We start from the raw sequence: 20,262 nt of genomic DNA on the forward strand, positions 1-20,262 counted from the left end.
TGGTAAAGTAGTATAACAGTTTCGGTAGCAGCACCATCTTAGACAGTGCAACTCTACCCATTACGTTCAATGGGAGTGTCTTCCAAACTGGATCTGTGCCCTGATGGCCAATACTGCTCCGGTCAGATTTCCCTCCAAGATGTTGTTAGGGTCTCTATATATAAATATGCCAAGATAACGAAATGTGGATGGATGCTAGCGGAGAGGGGAGTCATTCATGAGAACGTTAGGGTCAGGGATTTCGATGTTCTGATTTGATAATGTGAGCTGTATGTGTTTTTATAAAAATGCCAATAAACAAAGTTTAAAAAAAAAGAGCGGAAGCCAGCTCCAAAGTGTTTTGTAATACAAAAAAGTTATTGCCACCTATTAATGTGGGACCCCATGTCAAAACTACAATAATAATCCTAAACATGGAAACAAACTAGAAAATTATAACCTTGAGAAATAGGAAAAAGGATCGAAAGCATTAAGTGTTCCAAGAAATACCAAGGATTATGATTCGTGTGTAAATATTTATGTAAATCAAAAAAACAAATGCATGGTTTACAGGTGGTGGCCATAGCATGAGAACCCTTCAAGCTTAAGTCATTCTAAAAACAACTGCAAACTGATTCTTGTCCCAAACAAGCTAGGTTGATAATTATTGGCTGTAGCTGAAATGACCATCGAAGATTTTTTACTATCCCCTTTTTTTGGTCTGGCTTGACAGTGCAGACGTTGCCAGAAAAGTAAGTGAGCACCACTAGGGAAGGGCTTTGGCTCTGCCCACATGTTGGTAGCCAGGAGTACATGATTTGATTGGGCAGAAGTTGTTAATTTCTCCTCGTCGTGTCTGTCGACTCCCTAACCCCTCCCCACCCCGCCCCACCTCTCTTACCTGCACAGGCCACTCCTGGATTTAGAGAACTAGGCCCTTCAGCTACAGATATCATCTTTATTTTTTCTCATACCTAATATGATACAATATCATGGATGTACTTTTCGATAGAAGTAAGTGATGTACTGTTCTAAGGTAGACTTGAATGTAAGTTAAAATTACTCTGGAGAGCCAGCCAAACAATAATGAAGCTAGTGAAGCATTATGAACAATAACAGTAAATAGGAAATTTAAAATAGTTAGCTAATTTTGAATTACTATACAGTTGATTTTGTAAGCAAGGAGTAAAAATACAATCTTCCAATTCCATGTACATTTTAGAGTCAGTGACCCCGAGACACTCTTGCTGTCCCGGTACAGGGAACAGAGAAGGAGTTAAACTAAAATACACAATAAAAATCTTACGTTTGAGTTATGGGTCTTAAATATGAAATCAACTTTTCTAATGCTTGGGGCCTGTGTAGTAACTCAAAACCCTACAAGTTTACATGTTCCCGCATTAATTTTTAACCCAAGTCTACACTCGTACCGTCTGAAATGTGAGAACTGAACAATGGTAGTTTGTATCAAACTTGTTTCTATGAGTTGACAGGTACTTCATATTCGAGTACACGTTAGTGCGACTTACTGTACAGTCGCTCGAAAAACAGTATGATTTTCTTGAGTTCCTCATTTTGTTCAGTAGAAACGAACTTATGTTCTGAATCCAATCACAATAAATCACAGTTCTGTTTCCATTCTAAAGTGAATAGGACACACGGCATGAATGTTCAGTGGACCATTATCATGGATTTTGATACGAATTATCATTGTTCAATTCTCACAAAATCAGATGGAATGATTGAAATTAACCAATGCGTTCTTTCAAGTAAAGATACAGGTGTCAAGATAACAGAGAAAAGAAACAGCAAGTACTATGAATGAGACAATAAAAACAAAAACTTCAGGGAAGTGCTAAAACGAGTATAGAAGGGTTCGAAATTAATTATAAAATATTTCCAATTTTTAATTACAGATTGTACCCAGTCATAGCACTGAAGAGAATGCCAAGAGTTTCGTTGGGGCTCGAACCGTGCCGGCATTAGTTACCACCTGGGGAACATAGCAACCAAATTATGATCTAATCTTGGGGAATGGTTGAAAACTTCTATCCTTAAGAGAATAAGGGGCATATGTATCAAGCCCTTTTCCTGTCAGCAAATGGGCCGAGTTACAGAAGCGGCCCGTTTGCGAACGGGGAAAGGCCTTTTGGGATGTATCATCCCAAAATGGCATTGCAAATTAGAGAATCGCAAAATTTGCGATTCTCTATTTTGCAATTGCATTTAAGGAATCACAAATTGCGATTCCTTAAATGCGATGTAGAAAGCATCTAAGTTGTGCAAATTTGGCATAAGAAATCGCAAATTACCACCAAATGACGGTTGGTGGTAATTTGCGAATTCTTTGAAAAAGCACTTTTTTCGAAGTGCCATGTGGCACACATCCATGCCCTTAGGGTGCTCATGTAAAGCACTCTGATACTGGATACCATCGGGTCAAGTTCACGCTATATACAACTTCGGATAAAAAAGGTGGGGCACTGTGAGCTAGCTAGGAACCAGGCTGGCATTCACTGACAAATTCTTGTGAACTGACTTCCAGTATTTTTAAGTTTATGGTATCCCAATACACAGTCCTACTGAATTCATACGAACCGTATAGCATACAGTCCCAGAGGAAATCGCCAATGGTGATTCCAGTGAGAATTAAAAGAAAATGTAAAAAGCCAGACTTTGGGATGTGGTCTGTCGGACGTTGCTGCTCACAGGAGCTTCACCATTTGTGGGGGATGAACGCAGAACCTTGGCCATCCACGGTTATCCCCAGGGACTGGCCGCAGACTATGCCCTATGGGTTAGTGCAGTTCCTGGCTGTAGGCCAGGCCCTGCGCCAACCCCCCATCCTACATTGCCAAAGGCCATGCTCAGCTGGGTTTGGTCACAGATGTATTAAAAAAAGATTCTATATTATATTAAAAAACTGAGCGATTCAAAAAAAATTACTTTTCATATTATGTTTATATTTAAATTGCAGTTGCTTGTGTTATAAATACCTTCATATGTATTATGACACGTATAAAACCTCGCAATTCCTACTGGAAACTAACGTTCGCATACTTTTTGTAATGCAGAATAGGATTGAACCCTTTGCCACCTTTCAGCTTTCAAGTTGGGAAAGGTCCATCATAATACATTGAAATTGATATGTATTGTCACTAAATATTCAATAATTAATTTCTCTGATGTACATTATTTATAGCAAAGTTGACATTAACAATGCTAAAGTGGTAGCTTGTAGATTCTTTCCTGCTTGATCTGCACTCATATTCTTCAGAAGCTACCTACTGGGATTAGTTAAAATAGCTCCCAAGGCTAAAATTGAAAAAAGAAAACCCTGTTCTTAAATAACGATGTGATACAGAATAGCACATGATGCTTAAATTGAGCATTTCTTTTAATCTTTATTAATGGAAAAGGGTCAATAACTAGCATGGGGGTTTGTTCATGTAAAAAACCATTTTAATGTGATATGTTCTCTCATACCTGAAAATGAGACAATATTGACTTCATTATAGACGCACACTGCTCTTATATAGACAACAAGTGCAAAACTGTAATTAAGGTTCAACCTCACTTTACAAAGGAAAATTATGTCTTTGATTTGCTAACGGTGATCAAGATCTACTGCACAAACCTTTCTAAAAATAAGTATTTTTGTTTTGTTCGATCCTTGAAAGTTTCATGCGGATTGGTAAAGGAAGAGACAGAGTTATAAGCGGTTGCAGTTTAGTTGGCATGGAGAGAGTAGCAACGAGTAAGGAAAAACATGCTGGGTGGTATGACAACACATCTGGCATGCACACAGATACCAGTTTCTTATGTGTGCCTTTTTTATGTGGTGTAATAATCGTTTAGTAGTTTGTTTTTTTGCACATTTAAATTGAAAATGAATATGAGTCTGGGATGGCCAGTTGCCTAAGTCTGTGTATGTCTGTGAATTTAAATAATGTACGAGTTAAAGCAGACTCTGGACAGCTGTTTTGCTCCACATACCATTTTATGGTATTGCATGCCGTGAAGTCCGGCAGCTTCTTGAAAGTTGTTGGACATTCTTGTTTAGAAAAGATTTTCGGAGGCCATGAGGAACACCAGAGGAGTTTGGACACATCCAGGCCTTCATGTGGGGATGTGTGTATGTTGTGAATGTGTGTGTACTCAGTCGATCTGAACTGAAGCAAATGAATGACAATGGAGCTAGAGACATTTTTTTTCCTCTGAAACACCCATTACCCTCAAGGAACAAAGGAGAAAACACAAAATCTTATTTTGCCTACTATGGCAAACTACTTAAAATCAAATTTGAAGTAGCTGTAAACCAACCAATACATTTTCAAGTTCTCGTGCTCATTTCAACAATATCGAAAACTTTTGTACAGAAAAGATCACTGTACTCTGAACTCGCCGAAAAACAGAGACATTCTCCTTACGAAATTCTAAGAAGAACTACTTCTAAATGGTTCACATTCGAAAAATTAATTTCAATCTGGTTTATATTCTTAATTGAGTACTGAAACTGCCATCATTCAAATAATGGAGGGCACCCGGAAAATCTTAGATGATGGAGATGAGTGACTAATGGTTCTTTTAGAGCTCTCGACAGTGGTCGATAGCCTAGGCTAGATCACAAATCACTACTTCAGAATCTTAAAACTGGAATGGGACTACAAGGAACTTTTCTGAGATAGTGTGCATCTTTTCTCTCTTCAAGATCTCAGTACATGAAAAATGCATTTGGATCACCTTCACGTTCATGTGAATTTAGTGTGAGGTGAGGATCCAGCCTAACACCTACACATTTAACTTATATATGGAACCTCTAGCAACAATCCTTCAAGAAACTACCAACTCCATTCTAGTGTGCTTAAACCAACAATGGCTACTGCTAGAAGCAAGATTTTACTTCAAGCCTATATGTACCAGAAATTAAGCAACACACACTACCCTTCTTTCTTTGTCAGTACAATAAATTCAAACTCACAAGCAGACATCAAAACATGAAAGCCAGAGACCTTCTAATTCTAGAAATCCTTTCATCCAAAACAAGCATTGGCATAGCCAGTAAGTCTCGCTTTTGGGACCTAATAAGTATTTAGCTGTGCAGCACAATATCCTTGGTGCACCAACATTAACTGTTGCCTGGTTAACCACTTTTAAGGTCCCAAAGGCGAGTCCTATTGCTTATGTCAATGCTTGTTGGAATTGGTGGGCAGGGTGAGACCTAAGGGCGTAACTATTCTGGCAATACTGATTGATTTCGCTAATCAGTTTAAGGGTGCCGCTAAAATGTCCAACAAAAAAAAGAGCAATAGTGTAAAACTAAATTGAACTTTTACTGCCAGAGCGTAGAGCCACCGACATTGTTTTAATGGGATGCAGTGGTAAAAATGTTGTTATGCTTTCGAATTACACCGATGCAACACAAAGGCCTTGCATGCGTGCAGTGTTTCAGTTATATAGCATCACCTTCCTGCCCTTATTTTCCGAAAGCCCAAACCAACATCTGCTCTCCGCAAATGTGTGGCAAAATGTAGTACGGTTATTTAAATCGTTCCACTAGCTTCCAAGTGGCCCCTATTTCGAGGTGCATCTCATGCCAAGATATATGCTTACTCTTACTTTTTACGTGTTATTGCGAGTATAGAAACACAATAAAACACACACACAGACGCAGACACACAATCACCGCTGTGACCAGCATGCTCACAAACAGTATCACTAATGTAATGTTTATATGCACACGTGTGATGTCACAACTTTTTGTACACACACATTCATACACACACACAAAAACACCAGCCACTGTGATAAGTAATTGCCCCAACACACTCATTATCACAACTGTATGATGTAAATAGGAAAATAGTTATAAGTAAATTATCGCACGCACTCATATGAGCTTGAATCTAAAGCAGAGGAAACGTGTTCTCCTCCGTGCAGGATGTGGTATTATTGAAGGATGTGGTCGCAAGGGGTGATTCATGATATGTATTTTGGCAGAGTTCTCTTTTTTGTTTTTAAAGTAAGGTCGTCCATACTCTTCTCCGCTGACATTTTAAGAGTACCACTGTACGGCAGTCACCATGCTGGGTTTCCTTTTAACGCACTCTTGATAAACTGTCAGAACAATGTTCTGCCAATTTATTGAAAAAAGCGCCAGCGCTTTTTGGGGTAAACAGTGTCTTACGTTTGCCTGAATCTGAGTCATAACATACGATTTGCGCAGTCCTTTGTTGGGCTACCTGACTGCGAATGCATCCATTTTGTGAAGTAGCTGCAATTTGTCCGTCTCGAAAAACAAGCGAGATAGCTTTCAACCTTTTCCAGCTTATGTTGTTCTTGTAGCAAGAAACTGGCATCCGCAGAGAGAAAAGGCAAGAGCCAGCCTACTTTGTGTTAACACTTTAAACCCATGTTTTAAGACAAGCACAAGAATGCGCGCCTCGAGCGGCAGCCGGGGGAGGGAAGAGAGGCGGGGGCCTGCGCAATTCACTTGCGGGAGCGTGCGGCTGGCGCCACGATAATTGATAACATATGGCGCTAGCCGCTTGCTCCCGCAAGTGAATCGCCAGACGTGCACGCGTTGCCATTGAAGGATATGGAATGCGTGCACATTTTTGGCTGAAAAGCCAAAGCCATTGCTAAAACTCTTTTGCCTATGCAGCGCATGTGTGCTCCATAGGCGAGACCTAAAAACTACAACTTTAAATAAATGATTCTCATGCTTTACCCCTAGATTATTGAACTCTATGTCGGACTATATTAGACTGAATCCTAACCTTATTTCATTCATGAAAACACTAAAGCACGTCTCTTCAGACCATTTTCCAGATCGATTCAAATGCTAAATCTTTTTATCACACTGAAATCGGTACACAGTGCACAGCTTTACACTTATTATCTGTAAAGCGCCCCGTTGCATGGTTGCTCGGTTCATGCTATATCATAAATGAAATAAATATAGGTGTTAAGTGTACATTATTTACTGAGATTTTAGGTTATCCTCTCATGGATGATTTGAAAGCCATTCAGGCTCTTGCTTTCCTGAGCTTGTTTTTCCTACAAAAATGCCTGACAGAGGCATTCCTTATTGAAGGTCGAAGATCAGTATTTTATATTTTCCAGAATTTCTGTATGTTAAGATTGCTCCGGTCCTCTGCATGATCCTGATCTAAACATTCTTCTTAACACTAAAGAAGTGTCTGAATGTTAGAATTACTCTATTGGAGCGCCACTAATTGTAAGTTTCAAATTTGGGCCATTTTAAAATTGGGAAAACGTGGATACCACAAGACCGTGTAACGTTTTAGGAGAATAATTTCACAAGTGTGTAAAATGATGGATAGTTTCCATTCATTTGAATGCTCACATTTCTTTAAAAGTCTTGTCTGCATCAATGGGAGGTACTATACAGCAATTGTGGCCTGGTGTTAGTAAACATTAGTACTAGACTGTCTAGAGGGGTACGTCCCCTTGCCTATGTGACGGTTGCAGGAGGCAAAGCATGTTGCACTTTCTGCTGTTTTGAAATTGTTATCAGAATCTTTGGTGTTTTTATCCTAAACCTATTATAGCTGAACAGAATATTAGATCTTATAAAGTTGCCATGAAATCTTGGATTGCACTAAATGAACCCTTTGTGTGTTAAAATGTTACCCTTTTTATTTTGAAAGCCAATCATTTGAGGAAAACGTGTTAAATATTATCTGTTTTTTTATTCTGAATCATGTAATGGGTATATGGAGATGATGGATTTTTTTGTGGTTACTATGATGTTTTATATTGTATTTATTATATGTTTTATGTACTTTATGACTGTTCTAAACTAGCCCAATAAAGTTTTATGAACCGAACAGACTTTTCTGCATCAATGGGAGATATTATTCAGCAATTATGGCCTGGTGTTAGTAAAATTAGTACTACACTGTGTAGATAGGAACCCACCTACAATTTTCTGTTGCGTTTGCCCCTCCACTAGCATTCTCTTCCCCTCCTCAGCTCATCGGGGCATGCTTAGAAGAGATCTAAGGCAGCCATGCTCAGCATGGCCTCACCTTTACTCACTTCCCCTAGAAACATTCCTTCTGTACTGTCACCAACACCACCAACCCTAGGTGAAAGCTTACCTCACCCACCCAATCTAGAAAAATGTCATAGGCTTAATTCACAAAGGTAAATATAAACATGTATTTACACACATGTATATTTACCACTCCACCTAGGTGTAACACTCCACTTTCTTGCTATTCACCATCACCGAATAGAGGTTTGCACCTAGATATAGACTTATAAGTGTCCACACCTTCAATGAGTGTTTGGGGCCTCCTATGAAGATATTTACATCTGTAAAGTTACTGCAAGCAACTTTGACCATATTTTACCTTCTTCAAAATTAGATGGCGTCTGCCACCAAGGTGGAGACCTCCGGCATGTAAATGTAGACCTCCCTATGGAGAAGTATACAAAAACTTAATAGAGTTTATTATTAAAAAATAATAATAATAATTACAAATATTTAATGTATAATATAAATGAAAATTAATTTTAAATATTTGTTATGAATCTGAAAATGATGTAATGACGTTTTAGAGCACATTAACTTCTCAAATTAAATGTGTATTGAATAACAACAGACATTTGAGGTGTACCAATTCAGTGTGTTCCTGGTGTTTTAGGGTGCTCTATACTGGAGCTGCTCTCCACATAAACTTGGGAACTACACAGAGTCCTCTGCTTCTTTTTTGCATATCTGCAAAATATATATATATATGACCGTGACCAAGGTATAGGAATAACGAAACGCGTAGGTTGTTCGCCTGCTGAACAAATGACCGAAGAATAAAAATATAATTGGAACTCACCTGCGAGAGTGCGACCTCCTTTTTGTTTACACTGGGCTCAGTGAAAACAGGCGAGAAAATGTATATATATATATATATATATATATATATATAATTTGCAAACGTTTTAAAACATTTTAAGAGATGTAAATATTTAATATATTATTAAATTAAGTTTAATTGAGAATTTCTTTTAAATATAAAAATTGTTGAAAATTCAGTTGATGGTTCAAGGGGTTGAAAGTAAAACCCTACTCAAGCAGTAACTACAATTCTTATCAGTGTGAAACACAAGTTAATCGCAAAGTAACCTTTACTCAACCCTCAAGTAGCTTGGCACAAAGCAGTCAGACTTAACTTAGAGGCAATGAATAAAGTATATATACAGCACTTCAAACAGTAATAAAGTGAGAACACAACACAAGAAAATCCCTCACCATCTTAGAAAAACAGTAAATTGTGATAAATTATTTCACACCAAAACAACAAAGATCCAATAAGTAGAACTAAAGATATGCAATTTTAAAGATTTTAAGTAAATAAAGCACCTAAAACCACAAAGTGTCACTTATGCAATTCTGATTGTACGAAACTGGGTGTAAGTCACATGTTCGGCCCAACCGCTATGGAGCACGGGCCGGATACAGTGACCAGGTTAGTCCCGCTGAAAGTGTTACCTTCAAAGTCCAGCGCAAATAAGTTCAGTTTGAGGTGGCAGGGGCCCTAAAGAGCAGGGAAAGCGCAGCGGATGGTCGTAGAGGCAGTATGAAGAGCAGGCTGGGCGTCGCGGATGCTGTAGTAAGAAGATCCTGTTGGGCATCTCGGATGGTCGTTGCTGGAGCTTCATGTTGCCACTTGCTGCAAGCTGTCGATACTGTAGCACGAAGTGCAGATCTTGCATTGCTCATCATCAATGGTGGTCACAGTGGCGTGAAGAGTCTGGGTCACCGGAACTTCATGTAAATGGAAGGCATGTGCAGCAAGATCTTGTTGTAAACAGGCCCGTTCGCATTCGTTTAGAGCCAAAACATCAAGATTTCTCCTTGTCTTGAGGAGAGAGCTCAACCGATGTCACCTCCAGGACCTGAGGGGCACCTGAGGGTCAGAAAATCACTCCAGTAGAGGCCAGGAGGCTCAGACAGGTCCAGGCAGCAGTTCAGCTAGGCAGCTCCAGTATCATCTGGAGATTGCTATATCCCTGTAACTCACAACAGGAGGTCAGTTAACTGACCTTAGAAGTTACTTCAGCCTGGGATGAAGAGTGCAGGTCTATTCTTCCTTCTCATCAAGCAGGGCAGCAGGCAACTGGGTAGCAGACTAGCATGGCATCAGATTAGCAGTGCTTCTGGAAGCAGAGCAGCACAGTAGCGTCCTTCTGTAGTATTCACAGGTCTAAGATTGCATTGATGGGTTGAGTCTGCCAGTCCAATATTTGTTCCTGCGTCCACTTTGAAGTAGGTGGTTTTTCTAAAGAATTTCCTTTGAAGTCCATGAGAGTTCCTGTCTTCCCTACCCATACTCTAAGCTGGCTGCATGAACATTGCAGTGGTGACATGTCCTTTGTGTAAAGGCAAGGCACAGTCTACTCAGTTTCAAGTGGAACTATGCGCAGCTCTGCCCCCCCATCCTGACAGTTTATGGCCCACCCAGGCTCACCTAATCCCTCTATTGTGTGGTTTTCTGTGAGGAATGAACAAAGTCCAACTGCTAAGTACACCCTGTCAAGTGACTCAGAAACAAGCTGCAGGCACCAAATGGTCAGGACAAGAAAATGAGAACTTTCTAAAGAGACATTTTCAGAACTGTGACTTGAAATTTGACTTTTCTATTAAAGAGGCTTTTAAATTACACTTCTTTAGACACCAAACTCAACAATCCTACTGGCTTCCAATTGAAAGTTATTACTTCTTAAATGTAATAACTTGACCCATTGTTATCCTAGGATAGAGGCAGGCCTTGTAGTAGTGAAAAACAAATGTAAGAGTTTTTCACTACAAGGACATGTAAAACTTAAAAGTACATGTCTGCATTTTTAGATACACTGCATCCTGCCCCCTGGGATATTTAGGGCCTACCCTTGAGACGACTTATAACTATTAAAAAAGAGGTTTGGACCTGGCAAAAGGTTTATTTTCCGAGGTTGAAATGCCTGTTTAAACTGTACACACAGTCTGCAATGGCAGGCCTGGGACATGTTTAAAAGGGCTGCTTAAGTGGATGGCACAATCAGTGCTGCAGGCTCACAAGTAGCATTTGCTTTAAGGCCCTGGGTCTAGGGACATACAAGTAAATGAAATGTGCCAATTGAGTGTAAACCAATTTTGCCATGTCTAAAGGGGAGCGCACACGCACTCTAGCACTGATTAACAGTGGGGAAGTGCACAAAGTCCTAAGGCCAACATAAATGAAATCAGCAAAAATAAGTAAGGCAAAATGTTTGGGGGAAGACGACGGCTAAGGCTGATAGATCTAACAATAGTTATGTGTATTACACAGTGGTAGCCGGTAGACATAGTTATTTCAGACTTTCCATTGGAAGAGTGTTTTATGTTTTGCCTTGGAGCCAATAGATAAATCTTCACAAAACTTTTCAAAAAACGCTCATCTACCTCAGCTCCTTTCTGGAAGGTGTTGGGGGAATCTGTCAAGAGAGGGGCCAAGAAAAAAGGGGGGGGTTCAAAACACAATTCCACCATGAATGTTCCATAGGAAAGTTTACGCAGCAGTACAGCCTAAATACCTGAACGGAATTACGCCAAATTTGGCAGAAAGCTAGATCTTCACCTAGGAAGAATACTTTTTGTGATTTAGTATAAATCCATTCAGTACTTTTGGATAAATTCTAAATTCTAAGTGCATTTATATGATGGACAGTTGCACTGAAGTTCAAAAGATCGTGCCTTCTGATTGGCTGAGGGTGTTTTTGGGGACAAGCATTTTGATTGGTTGGCTGCAAAATGGACAGAAATGTTGTAGCTGTCATTACCGGACATGAGAATTTGGTCCCCTTCCTGAAAATGTTTTTAAAATTCCACATAAGGATACCCTTGTTAGTTGTGTTTTAACTGACATTTTCACCTAACTATGACATCACTTTAACCTTTGTTTTTTCAGTGAATTTCTGAGTTTTTTTAAAATGCAAAGTAAGAAATAATTACCATGGCGAAATATAACGTCTCATTAACCTTTCTTTCCAGTTTTTTTTCAACATAAATAACTTATTATCACACCCACCCATGTTTGTAGCCAGCCTCCCAACATTTTATTTTGTAATTCATTTGCCAGGACCCTCAGGAATGGCTAGAGACATCTTTGGGACTCCTCAGGGAGTTCCTTGAGACACCATCTGAAGTCTTTCAGGAGTCCCCCAACTTCTGTCTCTTGTCCCCCCCTTGTCTAAACATTTTCCACGAACAAGCAGAATATGTTTTTTTTTCTCCGACCTGTCGGCAAACAGATTGGGGAAGGGGGGGTCTCTTGACATACGTTCTCTTCTCTCCCCAGGCTACTCTGGTCGGTGTATGATGCAGACGTCTAAGCCCACGTGCTGAATTGGCTTGACTTCTGCTAGCCTATGCTTTTCCGCACCTTATGAAACATGAATCGCTCCAAGACGGGTTTCCCGCGTTGTGGCCCTAGGAGATGCCAGCAGCTGCCCTTTGAAGACAGCGCTCAGTCTAGTGGAAGGCTCCCCAAAAGGCACATCCTGGCCGTCAGTTGTTGTTAGCTTTTAAAGATATGAGACGCGTCAGCCCCAGAGTGTCTCTCACAGCAGGTAGGGCCGGGAAACAGTCTCCACCAGTAGTGTAAAGCCACGCGGCATTGGTGACGCACTGTGTGCCACCCTGCCGTACTCTAAAGACCTGCCTCCGAGACCTTCCGTGACACATAGCGCCTAGATGTGCCTCTGTAAAGCAGGATAGCCGAATCCCTCCTTGCGGGCCCTCGCAATTAAACGTACACACTTGACGGATTTACCAAACCGTTGTTAAATTGCCAGTGTCATACAGTGTATATCTTGAGACACCTCAATGGCGGAACTTTCCATCTCTTTCCTCTGTTCTAAGCACATGCATTTGTTTTCAGTGCGCATGCGTCACCTAATATCATTCATAATGGTTTACAAAAAGCAAAGGGAGCTCCTGCTGCTTACATCGCTTTGAAACACGTGACTGTGAAAGCAAGCGCTATAGAAAAGCGTTTTATGGTGATTTCACTTGCTGAATAAACATTTTGAAAAGCAGGTTACAAGTGCTAGTAATGTTAATACCAATGTCATAAAATAACAAGTATAGCATGATTAACACTCATACTAATAACACAGATGCGCAGAACAATCTTTGCTGATGAAGACAATCATAGGAACAACAATGATGCTATTAATGATGTTTCTGCTACTACCATTCGTACTAATAATACCCCGACTACTAACCCCACTTCTCGTACTACTATTTCTACTACTACAAATAAAAATAACAATAATAATAGTCATATCTGCGTGTCACGGGCTCCGGGGAGTTTCTCTCTCCATGTCAATGTGAACATTGGTGAATGAGGAGACATGTTCTGTGCCCTAGGGCGGCTTTCACGAGAGCCTTCAGAAGACATTGGAGTGGGTGCTGCGGTAATGCGTGGGGGCAGGCGACTGCACTGCATGGGATGCTTAGCATCGTCCTCATTCCCCAGAAGAAGAGCCTCGAAGTGAAGCTGCCGCATCTCTGTCCTCTGGGACCCCTGCTCTGCGGGACCCCTAAGTCCGTAGAAACGGGGAGTTCAGCAGCCACTCGTCCGGTGACGTTTGTATAATGCACCCTGGCAGTGCTCCTGGCTGCAGCAACTCGTGTAGTCCGAAGCAAACATTCTGCTGAATTCAAATGATATTTGCCCAGGAAAAGAAAACTTCAAATCTGCCCTTTAATGTTACGGGGATGCTGTTGCTGTCCTATGTGTATGTCAGGGACAGGCACCAGGGAGACTTTCCCTTACTGGACACTACTCTTGTGAACAATAGAACAGCATTGGTACTCGCCCACTGGTTGCTACCTCCTGTATTTTGTTTGCTCACAATTGTCACTTTTGCCTCATGTAACTTAGCGTTTGCTTTTGTAATTTGTTCACGTTTAATTTTCTCCTCGTGTATCATTACTATTCCTATTGTGAAGCGCTCTGACACCTTAAGTCCGCGCTAAATAAAAACCCATAAAATAAAATAAAAAATAAAAAAATATAAACCAGAGACTGAATGACCATGTAGCAGTAAGGGCGAGAACTAGACGCCCACTGACGCCCGGGCCAGCAGAGGTTCAAGACACATTTTTAGAACATTAATGAAGAGAATGGGGCAATAATTCAAGACACTGACCACCGCAACACTGTGTGAAACGTACAGCCGGCCCTGAGAGGCAGCTGCCGGCCAGAGGCTGGGTTTGCCTCTGCGTGCAGACACACAGCCCTCCCTGCATTCAGTGACTGGGGTCTGTGCCGGTCAGTGCACAACAGAGATACATTTTCAGAGTTCTTTCCATCCTTTACAAGGATTGGTAAGCCTTGGCGTTTCCTCCACCGACAGGAACTTTCCGTTTCCCACATTTTTTTCTTTCTCCCCTTCTCACAGCTAGTGGCAGTGTGCTGCCTTATTTGTTTACACTCCTCCTTACCCTTCTCCCTCTCTATGCGCATCTGGCTTGTCACCGTTGGGCTTGCCAACCTCTCTGCTCTTTTATCCTCTCTTTTTTGAGTTCTCACTTCCAGGAATCACATCTTCTTCTCTTACCCTTCCCTGTAACCTAACCTGTTCTTTTCTTTCTAAACTCCGCAACCTTTACTTTATTGTTCCTTTCTTGTCCCTCTGTTTGGAATACATATAATACCGTCCTTCTAACCGACGCATAGATGTGTTATGGTCATTTCACACACAGAGTTTGTGATGCTGTGGGGTGCGGAAATCAGTCGGTGCGGAATTACAACCCCATTCCAATCCCCAGCCTTCGGAATGGGCTAGCACAGCTTTTGGGCCTGTGTCCACCTGTTGCGAGGTGCACGAATGAATGGTGCTTTTTCACAGGCATTTTTTAATCATAAACCAGGTGCTGATCGAGATTAGCGTTAAACTTGGAATAAGGGCTGAAGTATAGAACAAATTGTGTATAAGTAAGAGCCAGATATGTGTACACACTGCTTCAAAACGTGGCAGCAATTTGTGTCCCAATTTTCTTGCAACAGTATTTTAATTTTGCAAACTGACTTATTTGCTTGAAGGTCAGTTCATAAAGTAAGGAATCACAGGGGTTAGCAGAACGACCCGCCTAATTAATATCTTTTACGCAGGTCGTAGTTTCAGACTATATGTATCCACAAGGACTAGCTATTCGTGACTTGTGAGTCAGAACGCTAAGACATGTTCATTGGCACCTATTGGGTGTCTTCTTGAAGCCCTCACCCACCAACCTAGTTGATGGCATGCTTCATCATCGGGCCCACCCAGTGACACCTAATGTGTCCCGGGTGTGCTTCAACGCCTGATTACAGCGGAGCAGGTATTCTTACTGAGAGTGCAGTGTAGTGAAAAGTGAAGTGGGATTAAAACGGCTTGACAGGGGTCCCAATACCCGAGGGCTAATTAAATTTTAATAAATGGGCTCCTGTCAGCGGTTAAAAACAAGGCGGGGGGGGTGTCGCGGTGGCAAATTACGGCCTCCTACATCCAATGTGGGTCGACATGTTTCAGCCAGTGCCTTCTCTTAAAACTGGCTTTCCTCAGGACCGTATTTTTAAGTGTGGTGCAAATTAAAGAAATAATTAAGTGAGTGTTGTGGACTATTTGTCGCACTCACTAAGGTGCTCTAAGTATAAGAAGGGAATTCCCTCCTCAAGCATACGCTAACGATTTGTCCGCGATGCTTCCAGGAGTGGGTAGGTTAAGGATATGACCGATAGTCTCGGTCAGGACCTGTGGGATACCTGTGTGCCCTCCTCGCACTTCATTTGGCGATGCAGCGTGGGCAACGAAATTCGTTTTATTTATTTTTATCAGCACTTTCCTCTAATGGTCATATCCCGCATTTTACAACCCCCCCCCACCCTGACCCTCCCTTTCCTGCCGTCGCTGCCTCAGTATAACGCCCGGCACGGGCCGTGCCTGCTTGATTAGCACTGGAAATAATGGAAAACTAATGCGAAGCAGCGTATAACTCTGGTTCACTTTACTTTGCGCCTGGGGGCGTACCAAGGGAGGACCATGGGTGTTCCCATGCAACCACCCAAGGTTTCTCACGCCAAACCAAATTTACTAAATAAAGTAGATTGGGTTTAGCGTGAGAAAACTGCGCACTTTTCAAGTAGGAGCAAGGAAGGAGAAATGCTTTAATTTCTCCTTTTTCCGACTTTGCATCTGTGCAGCACGGATACAAAGTGGGAAAGACTTTGCATTATGTCTGGGAATCCTTCCTGTACAAAACCTATGCTAGACTAATGCACACACCCTAGCGCAAAAGGGAAAGATGAAGATAGAGCCATATCTCTGAAGATATGGCGCTCTCCTGCTCCCTCCCTGTCGCGCAATGCAGCGCAACCTCGCGGGGAGCTGCACTGCATGAATTTTTTGTAAATCTTACCTCCCCCATATAAGTAAACCGAGATCCCTAAAGAAACACTGACTGCTTAAATTTTTTTTTAAAAACAACGTTTTTGTGCTTTGAAAACTTTAGTGGGAGAAAGCAGTAGCCCCCCAGACCGCTTTTTATTCTCCCCCGAAGCTGCTACCTCGATTCCAAACAGAGAAGGGGTCCAAAGGGGACCGCTCCCCCTCTGCGAATCATTCACACCCTGGCTTTGGAGTTGGTAACATTTCAGTGGTTTGCGGCTGGAAAGATGGTTGCAAACCCTTGATATATACCATACCGACCAGCAGTTTGGAAGGAACTGTCATTACACGCTTATTCCAAACTGTTTGATTCACAGAATGCATTTTACGAGTCAGAACATGTTTTCCAACTGGCAAAATGCCTTGTCTATATATGAATAAGTCATTTAGCAGTCCTAAATGGTTTACTAACAGCTAGATTCATCATTGTCCCATTTTGCGAGTCCTTAATAGCGATTATTAAGGAATCGCTATTAAGGACTTGCAAAACGGGATTCATGTAGGAATCGCTGTAGCACCCCTGAAATGTAATCTACATTGGTGTTGCGCACACACATGTCCAAAGGACATGTGTGTGTGCAACATGCAACTTAGAAAAATGCATTTAAAAGCATTTTTCTAAGTTTTCGCTATTTACCACGAGGTTTGACCTCGCGGTAAATAGCGGCCCGAAATTGCGATTTCGCAATTTAAAAATGGTTAATGAATTGCATTTAAAGAATCTCAAATAGAGATTCCTTAAATGCAATTCCTCGGAATTTAGCGAATTCGCAATTACCGATTTTTGCATTTGGGATGATGAATCCCAAATGCAAAAATTGCGCTCGCAAAGGGCCAGATTCTCAGAATCTGCCCTTTGCGAGCCCATTTTTCAATGATGAATCTGTCTGTAAATGTCAAGGATTGCGGCCGCTAAATGTATCTCTGGCCCTTAAATCTATGCACCACTGACATTATGGACAGTTGATACGATAATTAGGTGGGAAGGATCAAATTCTAGATAAACACTAGAAATGTGTTAAAGAAATGCCCCGCCAATCATTGGCAATGCTATCAGAGTTCACAATCCACAAAAGTGTGCCTTGTACCGAAAGTGAGTTTCACCAGAAATCATACTTTTGCACAGGTACAAATAGTGCACGATTCACAAAAAACACAACACCCTAACTTCTGTATTACTTGCATAGGTGGACAATGCCACTGGTTTTATAAAGGTTGGAAGAAACGTGGTAGTGTCATGAAATCGCTTATTTGCATATGCAAGCTGTGGGTAACTGAGTATTGGGCAATGATAAGAGGGGAAACCTGAAGTGTAAGCTAAGGGCTTATATGACTTTGGGTATCCACAAAATAGGCAGCTCTTTTAGGTTCCTGATTCGCTGTCAGAGTAGCCCTCCGGGTATATTTTTTTCTTTGCTCTGGTACTTGCAGCCACTTGTTTCTGAAGGCTAATTAGGATTAAAAACACCAGAAATGTGAATAAACGAAATTGAACTGGAACAGTTACTCACGCACGGAATAGGGAAACATGGGAGTCCTGTAAAATCCCCAAATATCCCATTTATGAACCGTCCCAAGCGTCGAAATAACGGGTCTTCTGTTTGCAAGACGAATTTGCAAATGGTCCGTGGAAGGAATGAAACATGCCTCTAATCTTCTGATTGCTTTTTAGAAAACTGTAGATGTAAATTAATGCTAATTTGCCTCAATATCAAAGGAATATAACGTGTTTTCAAAAGCACTGTTTCATACATTGCGACCAGCACTCACAGTTCGCCTTCATTTCACCATTCACAATTTTGCAGATGCGAGGATAACTGAGAAACAGAAAAATAAAGTAGATTGCGCAAGATCACACAGTTTACAGAACTCTGATGTGCAGGAGCCACAGCCGATGCTCGAACCACTGGTTCAGATCTCTTTCACCGGATGCAAAAGGCTCACCCGTCTTGAAAGGCTCTGTCTACCCCGTTATAGCCCTGTGTTCTCTGATTGCTAACTTTTTCAGACAGTTTGCGTAGGTTTTCTTCTCTGAAGCAGCATATTAGGAAGTGTAATAAAATCACCCCTTATAATAAAATGCAACAAGTGATCAGTGTCTCATGCTGTTAGCTTGTTTAATAGGAAATGCTGAAGAGTTACGTCCAAACATTTATAACGCGTTAATACAACCCTTCTCTTCCTTTTGAGGTCTGAATGTATTCGTGTTTTAAAAAGGTTGAATGTGCAGACCTGATAAATACCTCAATTTCATTCACTCGGGGATCAAATTAAATAAAGAGATTCGGAGATGTGCCAAAGCAAGAGGAACTACTAGAACCATTTCTCTGATAAGTGGTCTATCCCTTCAACACATTCTCCCTGTAATGATATTTAGAAAATAATGCTACCACAGTATTTGGAGGTTTATTATTTCTTTGCCATTTCATGAAATAAATTAATACAAGAAGTGATTCCTTACCGCCACCATTCTGATAACAGATATAAGGAAACCGCCAGACATTGCCCAAGTCAACAGCAAATCCAATGACCGAGAGCAGGAAATCCATCTTTTTGCTCCACTTGTCCCTTTGCGGCATCACGGGCACGGGGGTGGCGGTGGTACAGTTGGGGCTCGCCGGGGCGCCCGGCTTGGGGTGCCCGTCTGCCATCACGAGAGAGTTTTCCTCCGACATGCTGCCTGCCTTGGAAAGCCTGCAGGAGTCCGGCTGGAGAAGTTGTAGGATGGGAAGGGCTTTCCTGTGGGTGATGACAGGCACAAGGAGGTGGGTCTCATGAGATGGACTTCCCCACCTCCTGGTGGTAAATATACTCCAAGACCGTCAGCAGCAGCAGGGGGAGGGCACGGGGGAGCCATCGTCTGATCAAAGGCACGAGGAGGAGGAAGCCCTCAGCGGCGGCGCTTTACTCAAAGCACACATTTCAGCTGCTGACATTAACTAACGTGTGTGGATTAAACCCGATGCCTTTGTACTGTTGCCCTCGGTTATTTCTGCTTTGCGTGCCGGATGTCACTGACAGGGGCGCTGTGTTGCTTAAAGCCAGGTAAACCGACAGTCATAAAAGGGAGGGGTGATACATCTCATATAGGCGTTTGCAAATTGAGTCACACAGGATTGGGTCGCACATTTGTAAAAATAACTTATGCTTGCTTATCTTCTGGCTTGGAGCGGAGTATGCTCTATCATTGATCGCAAGGTGTGCACGTACGAAGTGTTCATCGCACAAAGTGCATGAACACAGATATCTTTTAACCAGTCTGTGCTTCAGTCCTTCGGGCGGAAGTGGAGCTGGTGATCTCAGTGCGCTGACGCAGCATTGTTTCAGAATTAGGGCCTATTCTAAAGAAGTCATTGGAAGTCTCTGGAGAAATTAAACCCCCCGAAGCTAACTACTGCGCTTCCTCGAAAGAAAGAGATCTTGAAATCAAGAGGAGCACGTTTACAAGCTCAATTCATATGGCAAAGGATAATGAGTGCACTCCCTATGTGTGGTGACAGGTAGTTTGAAGAGTAACGCGGGAAACGTGCTACATGGCGCTTTAAGTCGCTGGAGTTATAGGAAGCTATGCAGTCACAGCGCGTGCAGTGTGTTGAATATTATACTGAGCAACAGCCTAACACGACAGACAGCACTTCACCTTTCTGGAAACACTTGCATTGTGCTTTCCTTTTAAAAACATTGCACATTTATTGATGCACTGGCAGCGTAATGGGCTTCCCCATATTAACATGGCCACCCAAAGTCACCCTTCCTGACTTTTCATGGCCTTCTAAATATGTTTCCCTTTCACGCATAACT

The 20,262-nt window shown here is 41.7% G+C and overlaps 1 protein-coding gene across 1 annotated transcript in view; it reads right to left on the reverse strand.

Moving 5' to 3' along the window:
- LOC147679544 (sodium-dependent serotonin transporter-like) overlaps nucleotides 1-19,136 on the reverse strand; it is an 842,014-nt gene extending 822,878 nt beyond the window's left edge. The window contains exon 1 of the mRNA XM_086943132.1: nucleotides 18,923-19,136. Coding sequence (XP_086799258.1) covers nucleotides 18,923-19,136 — 214 coding nt within the window. The remainder of the gene's footprint in view (nucleotides 1-18,922) is intronic.
- Nucleotides 19,137-20,262: the final 1,126 nt, after the last annotated feature.

The sequence above is a fragment of the Lissotriton vulgaris genome, chromosome 11 (genome assembly GCF_964263255.1).
Source record: "Lissotriton vulgaris chromosome 11, aLisVul1.2, whole genome shotgun sequence".
Taxonomy (NCBI): Eukaryota; Metazoa; Chordata; class Amphibia; order Caudata; family Salamandridae; genus Lissotriton; species Lissotriton vulgaris.